This window comes from Akebia trifoliata, chromosome 1, assembly GCF_017979445.1.
Source record: "Akebia trifoliata isolate Shusen 1 chromosome 1, ASM1797944v1, whole genome shotgun sequence".
NCBI classification, from domain to species: domain Eukaryota; kingdom Viridiplantae; phylum Streptophyta; class Magnoliopsida; order Ranunculales; family Lardizabalaceae; genus Akebia; species Akebia trifoliata.
In genome coordinates, this window is record NC_141375.1 from 35,651,991 (window position 1) to 35,668,978 (window position 16,988).

At 34.4% G+C, this 16,988-nt stretch overlaps 1 protein-coding gene across 2 annotated transcripts; it reads left to right on the forward strand.

Moving 5' to 3' along the window:
* Positions 1-1,549: 1,549 nt before the first annotated feature.
* KEA4 (K+ efflux antiporter 4) lies at positions 1,550-16,698 on the forward strand. Of its 2 annotated transcripts, XM_086457032.1 has the most exons (20): positions 1,553-1,936; positions 2,533-2,576; positions 6,288-6,343; positions 6,479-6,557; positions 6,647-6,708; positions 6,794-6,869; positions 7,100-7,174; positions 8,090-8,161; positions 8,266-8,349; positions 9,069-9,137; positions 11,017-11,094; positions 11,301-11,389; positions 12,403-12,499; positions 12,633-12,686; positions 13,746-13,841; positions 14,475-14,663; positions 14,756-14,833; positions 15,052-15,096; positions 15,900-15,992; positions 16,155-16,698. In XM_086457032.1, the coding sequence occupies exons 1-20, from the start codon at positions 1,714-1,716 to the stop codon at positions 16,233-16,235; spliced, it is 1,740 nt and encodes a 579-aa protein (XP_086313158.1). In that variant the 5' UTR covers positions 1,553-1,713; the 3' UTR covers positions 16,236-16,698. The 2 variants fall into 2 exon arrangements, with proteins under 2 accessions (XP_086313162.1, XP_086313158.1); XM_086457036.1 differs by lacking the exon at positions 12,633-12,686 and having other exon boundaries at positions 1,550-1,936.
* Positions 16,699-16,988: the final 290 nt, after the last annotated feature.

The window sequence follows — 16,988 nt, forward strand, 5'->3', positions numbered from 1 at the left end:
GCAATTTCAACCATTCTAACATAAAAATCCAATGATTAAGATTTATAAATAAGATACATGAGATATACTCTGAAAACAATCCTTGGATTTTATATTTTAATGGTTGAAACAAAATAGTTTGATTATTGTTACAAAATCACTGCTAAAAAAAAATCAATGAATGATAAAAATAAGGAAAATTTACTAAAAAAAATGTTAAATATCTTAATATTTATAACAAAAAAATTCGAAATTCAAAAATTACCAAAATAGAATTAAGTCACTTGATAGTCCAAAGTTTTAATGTGTTAAAATATGTTATTTTATCAAAAATACCCTTTGAATGCTTAAAACATTGGATCATTCAGTGTTTTAATAACTTGTTTTAACGCCCCAATAATTTAAGCTCCATTTAAAAGGTTGGACAATCCAACGAGTTACTAAACGTTAGACTGTCCAGTGACATAATTCTTTTGAGGTAATTTTTGAAAAAATAAATTTTTTTATATAAATATTAAAATATTTAATCTTTTTTTAATATTTTTTCCTAAAAATAAATATAAAAAGTCATTAAATTTGAAGAGTATAAGTCATCTAAGATCTATCAAAGGTTCTATAAGGTTAGTAAGTTCGATCTAGTATTTCATGAGTAGGACTGCAACTTAGGTATGTTGGAGGATAGACCCAGGTTCAACTCAACTAGTAGAACCCTTAACCCAAGCTTAGATCATGTTTGAACTTTTTAACCTGGGCTGAGCTCATGTTAGCCTAAGTTAAGTAGTTTTGTATAAGTTGAAAATTTTGAATTTATTAAATAATACTAATTTTACTTTGATTAACAAAGAAATTTTATATTTTAAATGATAAATACAATATATATATATATATATATATAGGGGGGGGGGGGGGTTTAGCAGTCTTAAAGTTTGCAAACATTTTTTAAAACATGGGTTAGAAGCTTTGGAATGAGCTGATTTTTTGTGAGAATGATCTCTATGATGAGGAGATCATCCTCACCAAAAACCAGCTCATTCCAAAACTTCTAACCCCATCAGAAGTGATTTACAAAAATTAGATGGTCCATGATTCTTCAACTTGTAAATTAGGGTTAGAAGTTTCAAAATGAACTGATTTTTGGTGATGATGATTTCTTCATCGTAGAGATCGTCCTCACAAAAAATCAGCCTATTCCAAAACTTCTAATCCCATTAAAAGTGATTTACAAAAAATAAAATATTTAGCAAGATGTTTGACAAATTTTAGGACTGTCGAACCGCTCCCTATATATATATATGAGTGGAGTTCTAACGACTTATGAGAAAACACATGATCTCAACCATGTAAACACAAATTCCAATGATAGGAATTTATTATATGTATAAAAATAACATAAATCTCAAAGATATATCGAGGATAAATCCAAATCATTGGATTTTATGTTTATAATTTTATATGGTCGGGATTAAGTGTTTTTTTCCATCTCAAGCAACCCGCCCTGCAAACATCGATGCGAAAGGTTAGATTTCACGTGTTGGTGTTTTCATGGCCTTCGGATAACATTGATGTGAAGAGTTCGCACCAAATTCGGACTCCACACGCGCGAGGACAAAGTGACAAAATCTCTCTACAACGACCCTCCAACACCCTTCTTCTCTCCACGCTGTCACGCTCTTAACCTGCACCACTCGGGAGTATTCTACGCACCCTCCACCATTCTTTCCTCTCCCCTCTGCAATGAGTTCTTCTTCCTCCGTGTTTCTCCTCGTATTCTGCATCTCTGTTCTTCTCTGCGTCGCTTCTCTCTCGCTCTCTGTCTTTGCGACTGAGTCCAATGGATCCACGGATAGCAATGTCACTGAGTCTGGATCGTCCGGTTCGAGATCGAGAGAGGATAGCTTCGCGGACATGATCGATCGGGCTTTAGAGAAGGAATTTCCTGAAAATGAGCAATCAGGAGGTTTGTAGATCTGATCTCGTGGTTTCTGCTTTAGTGTTCCTCTTGTTTTTTTTCTTGTTTAGATTGCATTTGATTTGCAACTATGATCTAGGGTTTTTAAGTAGAACTTTACTTCTAAGAATCAGTGTTGATTTGATCTCTTCAGAGGAGGAGCTGTGATTTTGAAGTTGACGTTTCAGAGTGAATGTGGGAGTGACTTCGTCTAGATTTAAAGTTTTTTTTTTCCCCAAAAGAACAGTAGAATTTATTTTATTCAGTTTGATTTTGATAATTCTGGTAATCTAATCTTCTCTAAAGATTTCATAGTAATAGCCCTGTTTCTGTATCCCAGCCAATTATAGTTCTTGTTGTCTCTATATCTGATCTTCAATTCTAGGTCTTTTATCTCTATGTATGATTTTCCACAAAATGTACATTACTTATTTTTTTCGAATAAATGAAATAATTAGGAGAGAACCAATTTTTTCACTTAAATACTCCAACTCTAGCGTTAAAGCTCCCTTGATGTTCTCGAATTTTCAAAATTCTTCCGTGGAAAAGTAATTGGGAGTTATACACGCTGGTGGCCCACTGAATTGTCTGTTTTTGTTTGGCAGAAACTGATCCAGGCAGCTTCAACAATAGTGTCGCTGATCAACAGGTTAGTGATCGGCACTTTGTGTCTTGTTATTGCTTTTTATGGATGACGTGAGAGTAATGGCATATGTTTTTGGCTACCCTGGTTAGTTGATTGTGATCTTTTATCCATAATTGATCATTGTCCACATTTACTTTGCGCATTGCACCCTTCAGATCATATTTGCTAGATGGAGAAAAAAAAATACATTGCTAAAGTTGCAACTATAATTATCGTGATGCTAGAAACCAATGTGAAATTGTTGATAAGGGAGAGGTATAAGAAACTATTTTTAGGAATGGCTCCTAGAGAAATATAGCTTTAACACTAGCTTCTTGACGGAGAGAACACTTCGTCTGATTATGCTTAGTTTTTTGTTTGAATAGTTCTAGATAACATTTAGTTACAAAAGGATCTATCATCAAATCATCATAATCAACCGTGGGGTACATCATTCAGTGTTGGCGGCGTGGATCAAATCGAAAATTCTAAATCTACATATATGAATTAATATGATAAAATGAAATTAAATATACATTTAGATTATCTCTTCCGATAATCAATTTCTTGAAGATGACGAAGAATGGTATGACAATCGCAATTGCTTTCGTAATACCGGACTCTTGGATCTTCATCCCTTGTTTAATGCACTAAACATTTATTGGTGTACTCAACAGAAAAACAAGTGATTGTAGGGAAGTTGTTGTTGTTTCAACGAGGGAGGCCTCCATATTTACAATGAAAATGTAATGAATAAGGTGGTCTTGCATTAATGATAAGTCAACAAGTTATTAAGTTTAACAAAGGAAACTCTTCACACTAAAGAATGCATGAAGAGAATCGATTTTACATTTATGGCAAAGATTTTCCAAGCTTCTTCTTCAATGAGAAAAGAGACCCCCATATTAATGAAATAAAAAACTTTAAGTTGCCTAAATTAATGAGAGAAGTCTCTCATGCGCATGCATGCATATTAAATTGAGAAAACATATCTTCATATTAATGAACAAAAATTCAAGTCTCTCATATTCATACATGCACATGACAAAAAAATATATGATTTGTCATTTATTAATAGGAAAATGCATGCATGTGAATTTGTGCAAATGGAAAAATAAACATTCAATTTGTTTTAGGAACATGCATGTTGATTTTTTCCCTCTTTATAAGCTCAATGAGATATCAAGTACGTAATGTACATTTTCAAAACAATTCAATTTCTTTTTCCTTTTTCTTCTTGTGTGAAAACTCCTACATTGGATAATGAGTACTCTGGGTGGAATCTCCATAGATTGAGGGTATGTCTATACTCAGTACTATAATGCAAGCATCATTGCACCACCTTACTTTACCAAAAAACTGATACGCAGTACACTGTAAAAACTAATCAACCTACACATGTATCATGTTGTTATCCTTCAATATCGCTCAAGTGTCTTATTAAAAATGCTAGATCATCATGATCATTATTACTATCTCCAATCAATCTATTAGCAGATGATACAAATTTTTTTTTGAAACTTTAAAAAAAATATAATATAAATATGTACAATAGTTCAAAAAGCATTCAATCAAAAAAATCATTTGATCAATAATTCAAAATTTTCTATTCAAAACATGGAAATATGGAGTTCGAGATACGATAGAATCCAAAATTGACATCATCTTGACCCTCTCATGAGTCCAGCTGGATTTCCAAAATGCCAAGTATATTGGCCAATTAAAACATCAAGCTTTTGACAAATTAAAGGAGCATGATTAAAACACATAGAATCTCATATGATTCTTAGGTCAATGGATCAATCATCAATGTAAATATACGCAAAAAAAATCATCACAAGTCTCATCCAATAAGATCAAAATTACATGTGATCAATCACATACCTATTGGGAGAAAATTGAATGGATCTTTTGTACGATTTTCAAATATGTGCAAATACATGCATATCGATGGGATTGTTAGCAAACTGTAAATGGGAAACCATATGGCTTTACAAAATATTACTATTTTATTTTTCATCAAGAAATACCTTTTTATGTTTAAATAACTGATTCTTTTTTTTTACTGTAAATTAGATTATATTTTTATTGCAAAATATAGCTAAACACTTTTTTTTTCAATAACTTCCTCTACATAATACATTAATACTAAGTCTACAACATGTATTAGTATTATGCATTTGAATTTATTTATAAACGCTTTGATCATATTTTATGCCAACAGCAACAAAGAAATAGAAGAAGAGAAAAAAGAATAAGGAGAAGATTGAGGAAGAAATAGAAAATACAGTTAATATATATATATATATATATATAAAAGAAATTAATAGAAAATTCATGTGAGCTGTATGCCTCACACTAAGGTGTATGCCTTTTGGGTGCCTCTTTTGTTTTGGGACATGAGCCTCAGCTGCTTTTATGTTTCTTCCTTGCTCCTTAGGACATTTTTAATGAGTTTCACTATAAGGCGGAAGCCTCACATACATTGGCCTATGTTGACACTTTTAAGGTTATAAAGAACATATATCAATTGAAAGTCAAGACTTTAAAAAGATTCGTCACATCACATATCCTCCCAAAAATCTAATGTTGTGCCTATGGTTGCTCTATACCAGACTCTATTTCTGAATAATTGATATGCTTTGCTATGCCTTTTCAATCTCCCAGCCCAATATGAGCACTAGGGTTCTTTGGAAACCTCATGTTACCATCTGAACCAAATTTCTATCAATATCCCTCCTCCATATGCTTTCCTTCTTCCCCCTATCTCCACAACTAGTAACCTAGAAGAGCGGTGTATGTATCTTTAAATGCTTCAAGCCTAACCATCGTGTTGATATAGGAACAGAAATCCTATTCCACTCCACAAGATGGATATATATATATTTTTTTATGAATAACAAGATGGATTTTTTTGATATTGTCACCTTCATCCCAAAAGAACTTTCTAACCATTTGGCTACTAACATGGAAATTGAGGATAAAAAATAAGGAATAAATAGGAAATTTTGGTAGAGTACTTTTAAGGGTTTGAGAAGCAAACCTTTCAAAAGATGGAAATGGGGAATTGAGCTCTTTACCCAAAAAATAACACCATCGACCATTGTAGAGTGCTTTGGTGCAGGTTGAAATTAATACTTGATTAATTTTTCTCTTATATGGTTTCAACATTACGTTTGCTTGTTTTTTTTTTCTTTCTTTGATTTGGTTTTACCCAGTATTTTCTAGTGCTTCTGAATTCATCGGTAGGTGTACAGTTAGAAGCTTTTTTTTAAAAAAAATTCTGTAACTCTTGCTTGTATGTTATATTTTGTTCTTTGTTATGCCATTGTTCTTCTAGAGGTATTATTCACACACTGTTAAGTACCAGACTTTAGTATTTATTAGTAGGTGCTTGTAAAGTTGTCATTGTATTTGCAGGATTTATCGTTCACCCAAGGCTGATTCTCCCTTTTAGAGAAAATCCATTCTGACTTCTGAGAGAATTTGCTGAGGTTCATTTAGCTGCCTAGTTTCTTCCCATTCATACTTGCCATTTGTATATTACGTCAGCTAATTCTTAGTTGAGGTGGTTTGCGATTTGAAATAGTTGTGCATTTTAAGGTTGTTTTATTTTGTAAGAGAGGCAAATGCAATGCTAAATTCGGTCTTCTCTTATTTGTTGCATGCTCTAATGCACTTTTTGGTTTGATTCTTTTGCTAAGTGTTCCTTCTTTCTGTTTTTTTGTTCATCAGGCAGTTCTGGAAACTGTAGCTAGAGTTAAGAGCAAGAAGAATGACACTAAGGACAAGTATTTGCTCCTATCACGTGGACACTTAATTGATATTCACTTTTGCTCTTCCGTGGAAATAGTTTTATCGTTACTGCTAGAAGCCATACTATCTGAAATTTGAGTTTGTCTCACATCTTGGTGGCTTTGTGTTAGGTCATTTCAACTGCATGATGTTTTCAATTTGGATAACGAGAATCGAGCAGAGGACACCCCAACATTAATAGATAGAAAGGTGTGACCCTTCTTTTTGTTATTTATTCGTTTTCTTTAATGCTGACCACCTTAAGGGATGGATTTTGATGTTGGAATCTCTATTTTCAGGATAATGTCTTTATCATATCTAATACAAGATCAAAATATCCCGTCCTACAGCTGGACTTAAGGTAAACTAAGTTGTTAATTTTAATTATTCTCAAGAGTAAGTTAACTTTCTGCCCTTTCAGCCTTTACAAATTACTCTCTTTTCAGGTTGATCTCAGATCTGGTAGTTGTTATTGTGTCCGCAACTTGTGGTGGCATCGCATTTGCTTGTGCTGGACAACCGGTCTGAACATAATTACTGTTCATGATGAATGCAATTAGTGCACATTTTATTGAAGTTTATGTTTATGCACATGCCAAGGATTTCCAACCCCCACTCCCCCCTCTCTTCTTTATTTCTTTCTTTCCTTTTTTTTTTTTTTTGGTTTAAAACCTGATCTGTTACCTTCTGTTTGAATACCACCATGTCATCCCTTAAAAGGAGTTGTTATTTCCCATTTGAAATTCTTGCAGGTTATCACTGGATATTTGCTAGCAGGATCTGTTATTGGACCAGGAGGCTTGAGTTTTGTTAGTGAAATGGTGCAAGTGCGTTGCTTTAATTCTGATAAAGCTTTAACTCATGCGTTATTAAAATACTTATAAATTTTGTGGATCAATGCTCATTAACTACACGTTGCTGAGGAAATCCTTTTCTTATTAATGAATCATACCATCCTTGATCTCAGGATTGCCATATTAGGTTAGTTTTCACAGTCCTCTATCAACAGATTTATGGCACATGTGCCATGTGAATTATTGTGGCTCAAGACCTTATCATGTGAGTTGGGGATAAAGGTATCCAATGAACCTGTATGACAACAAGGCTGCAGTCTATGTTGTCCACAACCTAGTTCAACTTGATAGAACGAAGCATATTTAGGTTGATCATCATTTTATCAAAGAAAAGCTCAAGAGCAGTCAAATTTGTTTTCCTTCTGTGAAAACAAAATAACAATTAGAGGACATGTTGACTAAGGGAGTTAGCAAGAATCATGTGACAAGTGTTCTTAGCAAGTTGGGCAGGATAGACATATATGCACCAACTTTGGGCTGTTGTTGTTCTTCTTGCTGCTGTGGTTAATCATCCCGACCACATGCACCTTTATTAATATGTTTTAATATAAAATACTTGTTTTTATTTACTTTTTGGCTTTATAGTTTGTAAGGTCATTATTATCAAATTACAATTAATTAATATAACTAGAAGAGCAGGATCATGGGACTCAATTCCCAACGATATTCTCTCCTCCTTCTTTTCTTCATTTTGGAGACCTTAGATCATCCGAATTTTTCCATTGAAAAGCTCTTTTCTGCTCTATATGGTCATGTATAAGTGTCATCTTTTTCGTATTGTGAGGGCAGACTTTCTGAATAAGATTTCATACCTCATTCCAATATATCATTTTTACATCTGCATAAGTATGTTACTGTCGATTTTCTTATTGATATTTGTGCATGTAGGTTGAAACAGTTGCCCAATTCGGTGTTATTTTTCTTCTTTTCGCTTTGGGTTTGGAGTTCTCTGCAACAAAGGTTGGCTTGTGGTCCCACTCATGCATGGTCTACTTTCTAATTTCAAAATTTCTCAATTGTATTTACATTTTTTTAATTTAGAGGTCTTCCCATCACATTTGCAGCTTCGAGTTGTTCGAGCTGTTGCTATTCTAGGAGGCTTACTCCAAATTTTCCTATTTATGTGCGTATGTGGAATAACAGCCTCGGTATGTCTATTAATTCTATGTAGCATTTAGGGTGGACAATTAACTGTTTATACTAAAAAAAAATTGCAGTGACTTTACATTCTGGTTTTTATGCTTCTTTTTTTTAAGAATAGCAAGACTTGCCTCCTGTGGACTTCTACCCATTATAAATGCAAATAATTGTTGGTTGTTTAATTTATATTAAATTTGAATGCTGAATTAGTCATTCTGTTAAAATTAGTATCGATGTATATTCTCATGCTCATGCTAATTAATACACATGCGGTACCATCATTTAGCCAGATTTTCATCTCCATTTTCTTCTTTTCTCTTCAGAAATATCCTACTTCCTGTAAATGTCATGATATCTGATGTTCCCCTTGCATCTTTTCTACAAAATGATGTTCATGAGGTATCTATTGAGTATCATGGAATTGAATCATTCTTTATGCCCTCATAAGCCCTTGCCCCTATTGTTATCCTATTCTTATAGCCATAGTGCAACATTCTATATGGCTTCAATTTGAATGGTTTTTTTTTTAAAACCAAATTTTTATGTTCTACATTGGTTATCAGGTCCTTATTTTCAATGATTTAAGACCTGGAAATTACAACATTATATCCAAATTTTGAGTAGGAAAATTATTTTGGATGTATGAAATTTGAAGAAAATATGTTGTATTTTCTGATTCCATTCACTTGGCTGCACTTCTGATATTTGAAACTGCATGTTTTTTCAGTTATGCGGTGGTAAACCTTCAGAGGGGGTATTTGTTGGTGCATTCTTGTCGATGTCTTCTACAGCTGTGGTAGCTCCCTGATCCTTCGTTAGAGTTTATTTATTCATTTGCAGTTTTAAATACTTGTTAAATAAAATGCCCGTCTTGTGACCTAGTGAACATGTCTAGTTTCCCTACACTTGAAACAACTAAGTTGTAAAATACAACCTATAGGATGGGAAGCCCCCTCCGTAGGCTACACAAAAATTAGAGAAACTAGGTGAATCCCGAAACAATTGAATCACACCAGAAAATGAAATCCTCAAAGAAGAGTTCCTTACAAACCTTTACAATCAATGACCAACGAAAAGTAATGCCTTGATCTTCAAGATGATCTTCTCAACAACTTCCTCTAATTCTTCAAATATATAGTTCTTCCTTTCTTTCCATAAAACACAGCAAATCGCAAATGGGAGCATATACGAAATGATCTGGCTACAGAAGGAAAAAAAAGGGAACAAAAACATTGCATACAATATCCAACTACTAAAAGCATCCAACATGCTCTTGGGCATAGCCAAACAAATGTCAAAGAGTTAGAAGAAATAACACCACACACCTCTGTCTAGATTACAATGAAGGAGAAAATGGTTCATGGTCTCCCTATTCTTCCCCAATGTCGCAATAATCAATAATTATCTTCTTCTAGAAATGAGGTACTTGATGGTCAATATTTTGTCCAAGCAAGATGTCTACATGAGAAATGCCACCTTAGAACCCCGTCCCCCCCACCCCCCCTGCAGGAAATCTTTGATGGCTCCTCCCTTGTTATTTGAAACAAGAATCTTTTTGGAAAGCCATTTTCAAGAGAGAATCCTCAACAACCACAAATTCCCCAAAACAAAATGTCACGTCCTCTAACATTGAAGTGGATATTACTTCTAAACTTGACCCAAATATTGAAAATGCCATTTCAAATGCCTCAAAACATTAACACATGTGACATTTTATGTCTCAATTGAGAATTAGAACTCCCCACCCCACCACCCAAAGAAGAAAAAACCGGCTGTGAGCTAAATATGGGTGGGATGGAAGGACTTTTCTCCTCCCCTGTTTGAAAACCTTCTACCACAACCCCTTCAATGGCTTTCATCAACTTTATCAGAGCTTTTGCCACCACTATGACGAAGGGTTACCTTATCTTAGGCCTCTCAAATTCCTGAAGGACACTGCTGGAGAACCTTTGATAAGAATGAAAACGATGCAAAAGAAACTTAGACATGTATCTGCTTCATCTAGAACCAAAGTTAGTCAAGATAGAATCTAGGATTCTGATTGACAGAGTCATATTCTTTCTTCATGTTTTTCTTACAAACCATCCTGTAACCTCTGATGTGGCTTTGGAATAGATACAGTTGCTTGTTTGAAAAAAAAATTGATACCTTTGTGAGCAATTAGCACTATGCGAGAATTATCCACAGAAGTACCATGAGGTTGGTGCAAACCCACAACTTCCTTCACTTCCAAAGCTAGGGTCTTGGATATGATTTTTAAACCTGTTGACTACTTTTAGGATACAATAGCACTTACTTTCAAGGTCTAATATCTTGGTTTTGGTAAGTTTAGAAACTGAGATGTACTGACCGTGGCAGTATCACACAAACATAGACAATGATGAGATGAACTTTGTATCTGAGCTTGTCAAAAAAAACCTGAAACCTAAACCTAAGAAACTGGATGAGTCAGCCGAGACAATTCTTGACAGAATGATCTTTTGAACCATGGTTGCTGTAGTTGTCACCAATATTGGCTTGCCCTGTTATGCTCTAAATGTAAAGTGTCTTATGAACTTATTTTTGGTGGTATAATCAGTATCTAATGGTTGATGGCTTGTGGATTTTTATGATTGCAACATGGAAATGCAATATTTAAGCAATGGAACAACTGATTCATCTTGCTTCCACCACAGGTTTTGAAGTTTTTAATGGAAAGAAATAGTATTAATGCCCTTCACGGCCAAGTCACAGTTGGAACCCTTATTCTCCAGGTATGGATATCCTTCTCCACTTAGTTTTTTGAACATGGGCTTTAATTAGAAGTCGCAATATTACTTTCTACTAGCATTCAAAAATATTCTGGACAGACTAAAAATATATAATTTTTTGATAATTGGATATATTCCTTTTTTTCTCTCTTTTTGTAAATCATGTCTGCACAAAATTGCTCAAGTTCTGAGTTCTCTTTGTCTTTCAGGATTGTGCTGTAGGTTTGCTGTTTGCACTGCTTCCAGTTCTTGGTGGCAATTCTGGTATTCTTCAAGGAGTAATATCCATGACTAAGTCGTGAGTGAAGAACCTATTGAATTTCCCCATTTTTCGTTTAATTATTTTTTTCTTTTCAACATTGATAGAAGAAATGCTGATAAAAGTTAATAGAAAAAACCGTGCCCCTAATTCACCTAACATGTAATGCCACCATGCTTTATGCAATTGATTCTATTATTGTGCCCTAGGTGGGAACACATTTGCCATTGCTTTTTTATGACTAATGGATTTCTTCTGAAAAAATAAGAGTATCTGAATAAAATTAATTTTGAATTTATTAAAAAGGTAAATGGATAGATAAAGTGCCTATATTACTTTTTGATACATCTTTGTTGGATGTAAAAAAAAGCAAGTTTCTAAAGGCAGTATAGGAAATCTTCATATTAGTTTACATAACAATTTTACAGTTAACTAAGATATTTAATAATGTATCATTATAAAGATCTTGGCAAGAACTATTTTTATTGAATACCAACTTGAACTGGAAGTCATGGCATTTGTAGATATGGTTGGTTGCAAATTGCAATTGAAGGGATGGTTTGCATTTTCGCTGGTGTTTCATTAAGTTGTTTTATAATCATTTACAGAGAACTGGATTCTATGATCTTGACATTCTTCCTGGGGTTGGTTTCTTGTGTGTATCCTCTGTAATTTCCACACTGAAAGAAGACTCATACACAAGTTGTCCAGATTCATAAGCTGGGTACTTGAACTTCAGATCTAATGGTTAACAATATCAATCATTGTAGCAGTGGGAAACAACTTTTGACTACACATTGGCAGTGGATTTCAGATCCTAAATTGCAAATCACATGATAATTCTCTCATTCAATGAAGTATTGTATTGTATGGTCTAAAGCATTAGGTTGATGCATCGACACATTTGTGGGTGGATTGATTTATTACTTTCAATATATTTTCAGTGTTCGAAAGTGGATAATGATTCCATACTTGACATAGTTTTGTTACTAGCATCATGTTATATCAAAATAATGATTTTATTTGCACCAACTGATTTTTCTTTCAACCAGGTTGGTAACGTTGATTGCATTTCTGGCCATTTTGTGGATATTATCCCGTACTTGCGTACCTTGGTTTCTTAAGCTGATGATAAGCCTATCATCACAGGTATGGGTTACTTTGGTAAATGATACAATCACATATGTATGATTTTTCAATATAATCTTTACCGTGTAGTTGCGCTTAGCTGTTGAACATTATGTTTTAGCATGATTTGTTGACTAGCATCTTATCTGTGCAGAGCAATGAACTTTATCAATTGGCATCAGTGGCATTTTGTTTAGTTGTTGCATGGGTTTGTGTCACTTCCTCCCGCACTTAGATTGCTATTCCATTCTTACTTTTGCTTTAACATACTCGATTTTGTTTCATATTGATTATGTATGGATAATCATTGCACATGCATCTCTTTTGTTTGTATAAAAAATCCAGAAAGGTTGTATTTCTGCATGATAGACAAACAGATGTCGATTTAATAATGGCGTATCTGAAGATGAATGACCATCTGCCAAACTTGTAAAGGGACTGTTTTTCTGTCTGGTGAAAAAGGAAAAACATTTTTAATGGGTCGGGATCTCTAAACTCTTAAAGAAAGGTGAAATCCTGACCGCTTTCTGTTGAGTTTAGTCCCACATGCCTTGTCTCTCTCCTCATAAGCTCCTAGACCTCTCCATTCATTGCCAATTGGTTCTGAGTTGGAACCCCAAACTTACCTTGGTATCAGAGCGGGCCTTTCTCTCCTCCACATCACCCAGTTCATATCTCCACGTGCTTTGGCCCAGTCGGACCCACACATGCGGGGCGTGTTGAGTTTAGTCCCACATTGGACACTCATTGCCTTGTCTCTCTTTGTATAAGCTCCTGGGCCTCTCCACTCATTGCCAATTGGTTTTGAGTTGGTCCCCCAAACTTATTACTTTTAACATGAAATCCAACTGTCTGGATAAAACACTTTTTCAGAGGATCCATCACTTATCCCTTAGATAAATCTTGACTGTTGGATATAACATCTACACTGTCAGGAATTCATGTTTCTTTACAAGTCCTTTTTCGTGAGTCAATGACATGATCCTGGCTGAAACATTCTGACTTCTGAGACATTTCAGCACAATCTGAAACATCTTGAAACATTTAATGTTTCAGAACCTATGTTTCGTGCTAGTTTCAGCCATGACCGGAATGTTCCACCAAAAAAGTTCGAAATGGCTCAAAATTTTAAAGCATGTCATTTATGGAAATTTGAAGTACCTATTTGTAAGCCGTTTTAGATAGCATGTCAAGTAACAGTTCTCAGATTTTGGTCTTTTAGTCGTGTGACACAAACATCTAAAATGGATGTTCTTTATCGTTTCAGTGTAGTGATAAGTTGGGGTTAAGCCTTGAACTTGGTTCCTTTGCTGCTGGAGTGATGATAGCAACAACTGATCTTTCACAACATACACTAGAACAAGTAAGATATTTCTGTGATTATTTTTCTGATAAGTTATACTGACAAGGCTTGCAATAGCTTAAATGATCTAGTACTGCTTATATGTTTCATAATTATGAGGGGAAATTTTGAAAAGGATGGAAGTAATGCCATCTCTATAAATGACAAATTCACTGTGGTTCTATAATATTTATGTAAAATTATACCCATTTGTGTAAAAAAAAATCGTTTTTAATGAGCAGACTTATATGAATTTTCCAACCCATGCTTCTTATCTTATCTATTGGCAATACATCCTGCATTCTACATATGTCTATCCATGATACTGTGAGCATTCCAACATCGCTATTATGGATCCATTTTATTAATAAAGATCCAATTTATTAATAAATTTCAATTTGATTAATTTATTCCAATTTTATTATGAATGATGCTGGACGTTTCACTGCAGGATCAAATTTTTACTGTTGATTCAAGAACATTTCAATTTTATTCCAATTTTCAGTTGGCAAAGTGAGATCCAAGTTTATTAATAGAGCTAATTAGTTCTTGGCATTATTCAGATGGTTAATTGCTTATATTGAAAAAACCTGACCATTACATATAAAAGTGGCGTGACTTATATTCTCATTTAAATTTTTTTTTTTTTTGTAGGTTGAACCGATACGCAACTTCTTTGCTGCTCTTTTCCTTGCTAGCATAGGAATGTTGATCCATGTTCATTTCCTTTGGAACCATGTGGATATTTTACTAGCAGCTGTTATTTTGGTGATCATTATAAAAACGATCGTAATCACCATGGTTGTTAAAGGATTTGGCTATAACAACAAGACTTCACTTCTTGTAAGATTTTACTCCATTTCTCACACTGTTATAATGTTGGATGTGTGTGTGTTCCATTTACTGAAGGAACTTATGTTTTCATACATGTGTAGGTTGGAATGTCTCTGGCACAAATTGGGGAATTTGCTTTCGTTCTTCTCAGTCGTGCTTCTAATCTTCATCTTGTTGAGGTTAGTTTCGGTCAATAATCTTTTCCTTTCTGATTGAATGATAAAATGCATCACCTCAACTGTCCATGGTGTGTTTCATAACTAGTTATGTATGGACACCTTGATTTGCAAAGGTGTAGGTGCATAACTTCAACAAATGAGAAATGTTTGGAGAATCCAATCTACTTTTGCTGGTGTTTATCCTGATGGAACATAACAGAATTTCCTATTCTTTTCAGGGTAGACTATACCTGTTGCTTCTTGGCACTACAGCTCTAAGTTTGGTAAGTAACCCATCTGCAATCATGTTATTGGACTCATAGAATCTTTGCTGCATATCAAATCCTGGGAAGTCAGCCATTGCAATATAGGCCATCCACAATCATGGGCATGTTTGTGGGTTCGTCCAACCCCCAAAACCCATCTATAAGATAATTTGGAGTTTGGACAATCTAATATTTCTTTCAGGTGTCAAAGATGATTTGGGCAAGATTCTAGGAAGAAATGTATTCTAGGATCATCTCATTTGTTTCTGTGAGAAATCTGCTGTGACCAATTCATAGATTCTGGACTGCTGACCATGCCATCTGATGTTTATAAAGGGTGAGCTGTGGGGCTTAGACTTATAGCTCAGTTGGTTTGACCCGTTGCAAAGCAAATCTGAGGTCATGGGTTAAAGTCCAGCTTACCCATAAAAAAAAGCGGTGAACCGTTACCATGCCAATATTTCATTTCTCGGTGATTTAAGCCGCCTTAAGTTCTCAGTAGCCAGTCTCTAGACTGACTTAAGGTTCAAGGTGGTGCTGGTCCAAATTATTTAGAAATGACTAGAAAAGCCCCAGATGTGGCAGTAATCCTCAAGCTTGTCGAGCTTGCTTGCAGAGATCCCTACTTATTAATGGTAGTGAAATAGTTATATTATGTTTTCTTAACAAGACAATATGTAGGTAATATTATCTATGGAACAGCACTGGAGAAACACTCCCATGAGCAGAAAAGCATGCACTCGTTCGTTGATATTTGCATATCATTCATATTATCTTTTATATTGTTTCCGCCACAGATCACTTAGTGAGAAAATATGCAGGTGACAACCCCGTTACTTTTCAAACTGATTCCTGCGGTTGTACATCTTGGAGTGCTATTACGGTGGTTCTCCCCTGATATTAGTCAAAACGAGGTAGGTCCTCCATCTCTTTAAAATCGACCCCTATTCTAGTTTTTTTTTTTGCCAAAATTTTTTTTCTCCTTTTTTCTTTGAATATTTTTTACCAAACTTTTGTTGCAGTTGTGTTCTTTATCAGAGCTTTTAAGGTATTTGAAATATGATCTCAACTTGCAGATTGGGTATAAAGGAGATAACCTTCGGTCTGACAGTGTGAAGCGCATCACTTTGATGGTCCAAGGTGCCCATGATTCATGAATAGAAAATATATATATATACATATATATGTATATCAAAATGGAATTTCAAGCTTTACACCGAGGAAGTCAAGGGTGTACCCAAGAGCGGAAAAAGTTATTTGACCCACAAATATTTTTCTTATTGTCTTTGTCACATATCTCTGACCAAACAAGCAAGCAAACAAGGCAAGCTGAACCTGCTAATGAAGAACTGGTAGTGCCGTCTCTGTCACATACCCTCTAATTATTCGAGTAATCTTGCTACTCCCTTTGCATGCTCAATTTTGTGTAAAATATTTTCCACCTTGTAATGCAATTCAATTTGATTTTTTTTTTTTTTTTTTTTTTTTTTAATTTCTTTTTCATTCCATGTGTTTGTTGAAAATTGAATAGAGTGTTTGTTTTGTTTATTTGAAGAAACAAACTGTAAGAAGTGGTATTTCTTTAACTGAGAGTTAGTGAAGAGTTAGTACATTTGGTCATCCTTAATCACCTATTTCATGCTAAATTCTTTACTCCAGAATCCAGATTATGTTTAAGCATTTTATGCGCATATATTAATAATGGTTGATTCAACTAGTCCAAAGTCCGTTCGGTTTGACAACCATTTTAGTAGAATTCAATCTTCAAAATCTTTGGTCAAATTCCATATAAATTTTGGTGGGAATCATTTTTTTCTGAGATGTTTTCGAAGAGAAATCACTTCTTGACCTAACCCCTTGGAAATGATTTTGTTACTAGGACCAGGAAATCCTAATTGTATTCTATTACG

Bases quoted from the DNA above. Each gene is read 5' to 3' on its own strand.
- KEA4 (XM_086457032.1), top strand. From the start codon at position 1,714: ATGAGTTCTTCTTCCTCCGTGTTTCTCCTCGTATTCTGCATCTCTGTT. The intron at 6,344-6,478 runs GTATTTGCTCCT...GCTTTGTGTTAG, and splicing joins AAGAATGACACTAAGGACAA to GTCATTTCAACTGCATGATG. The intron at 9,138-11,016 runs GTAGCTCCCTGA...CTTCCACCACAG, and splicing joins CGATGTCTTCTACAGCTGTG to GTTTTGAAGTTTTTAATGGA.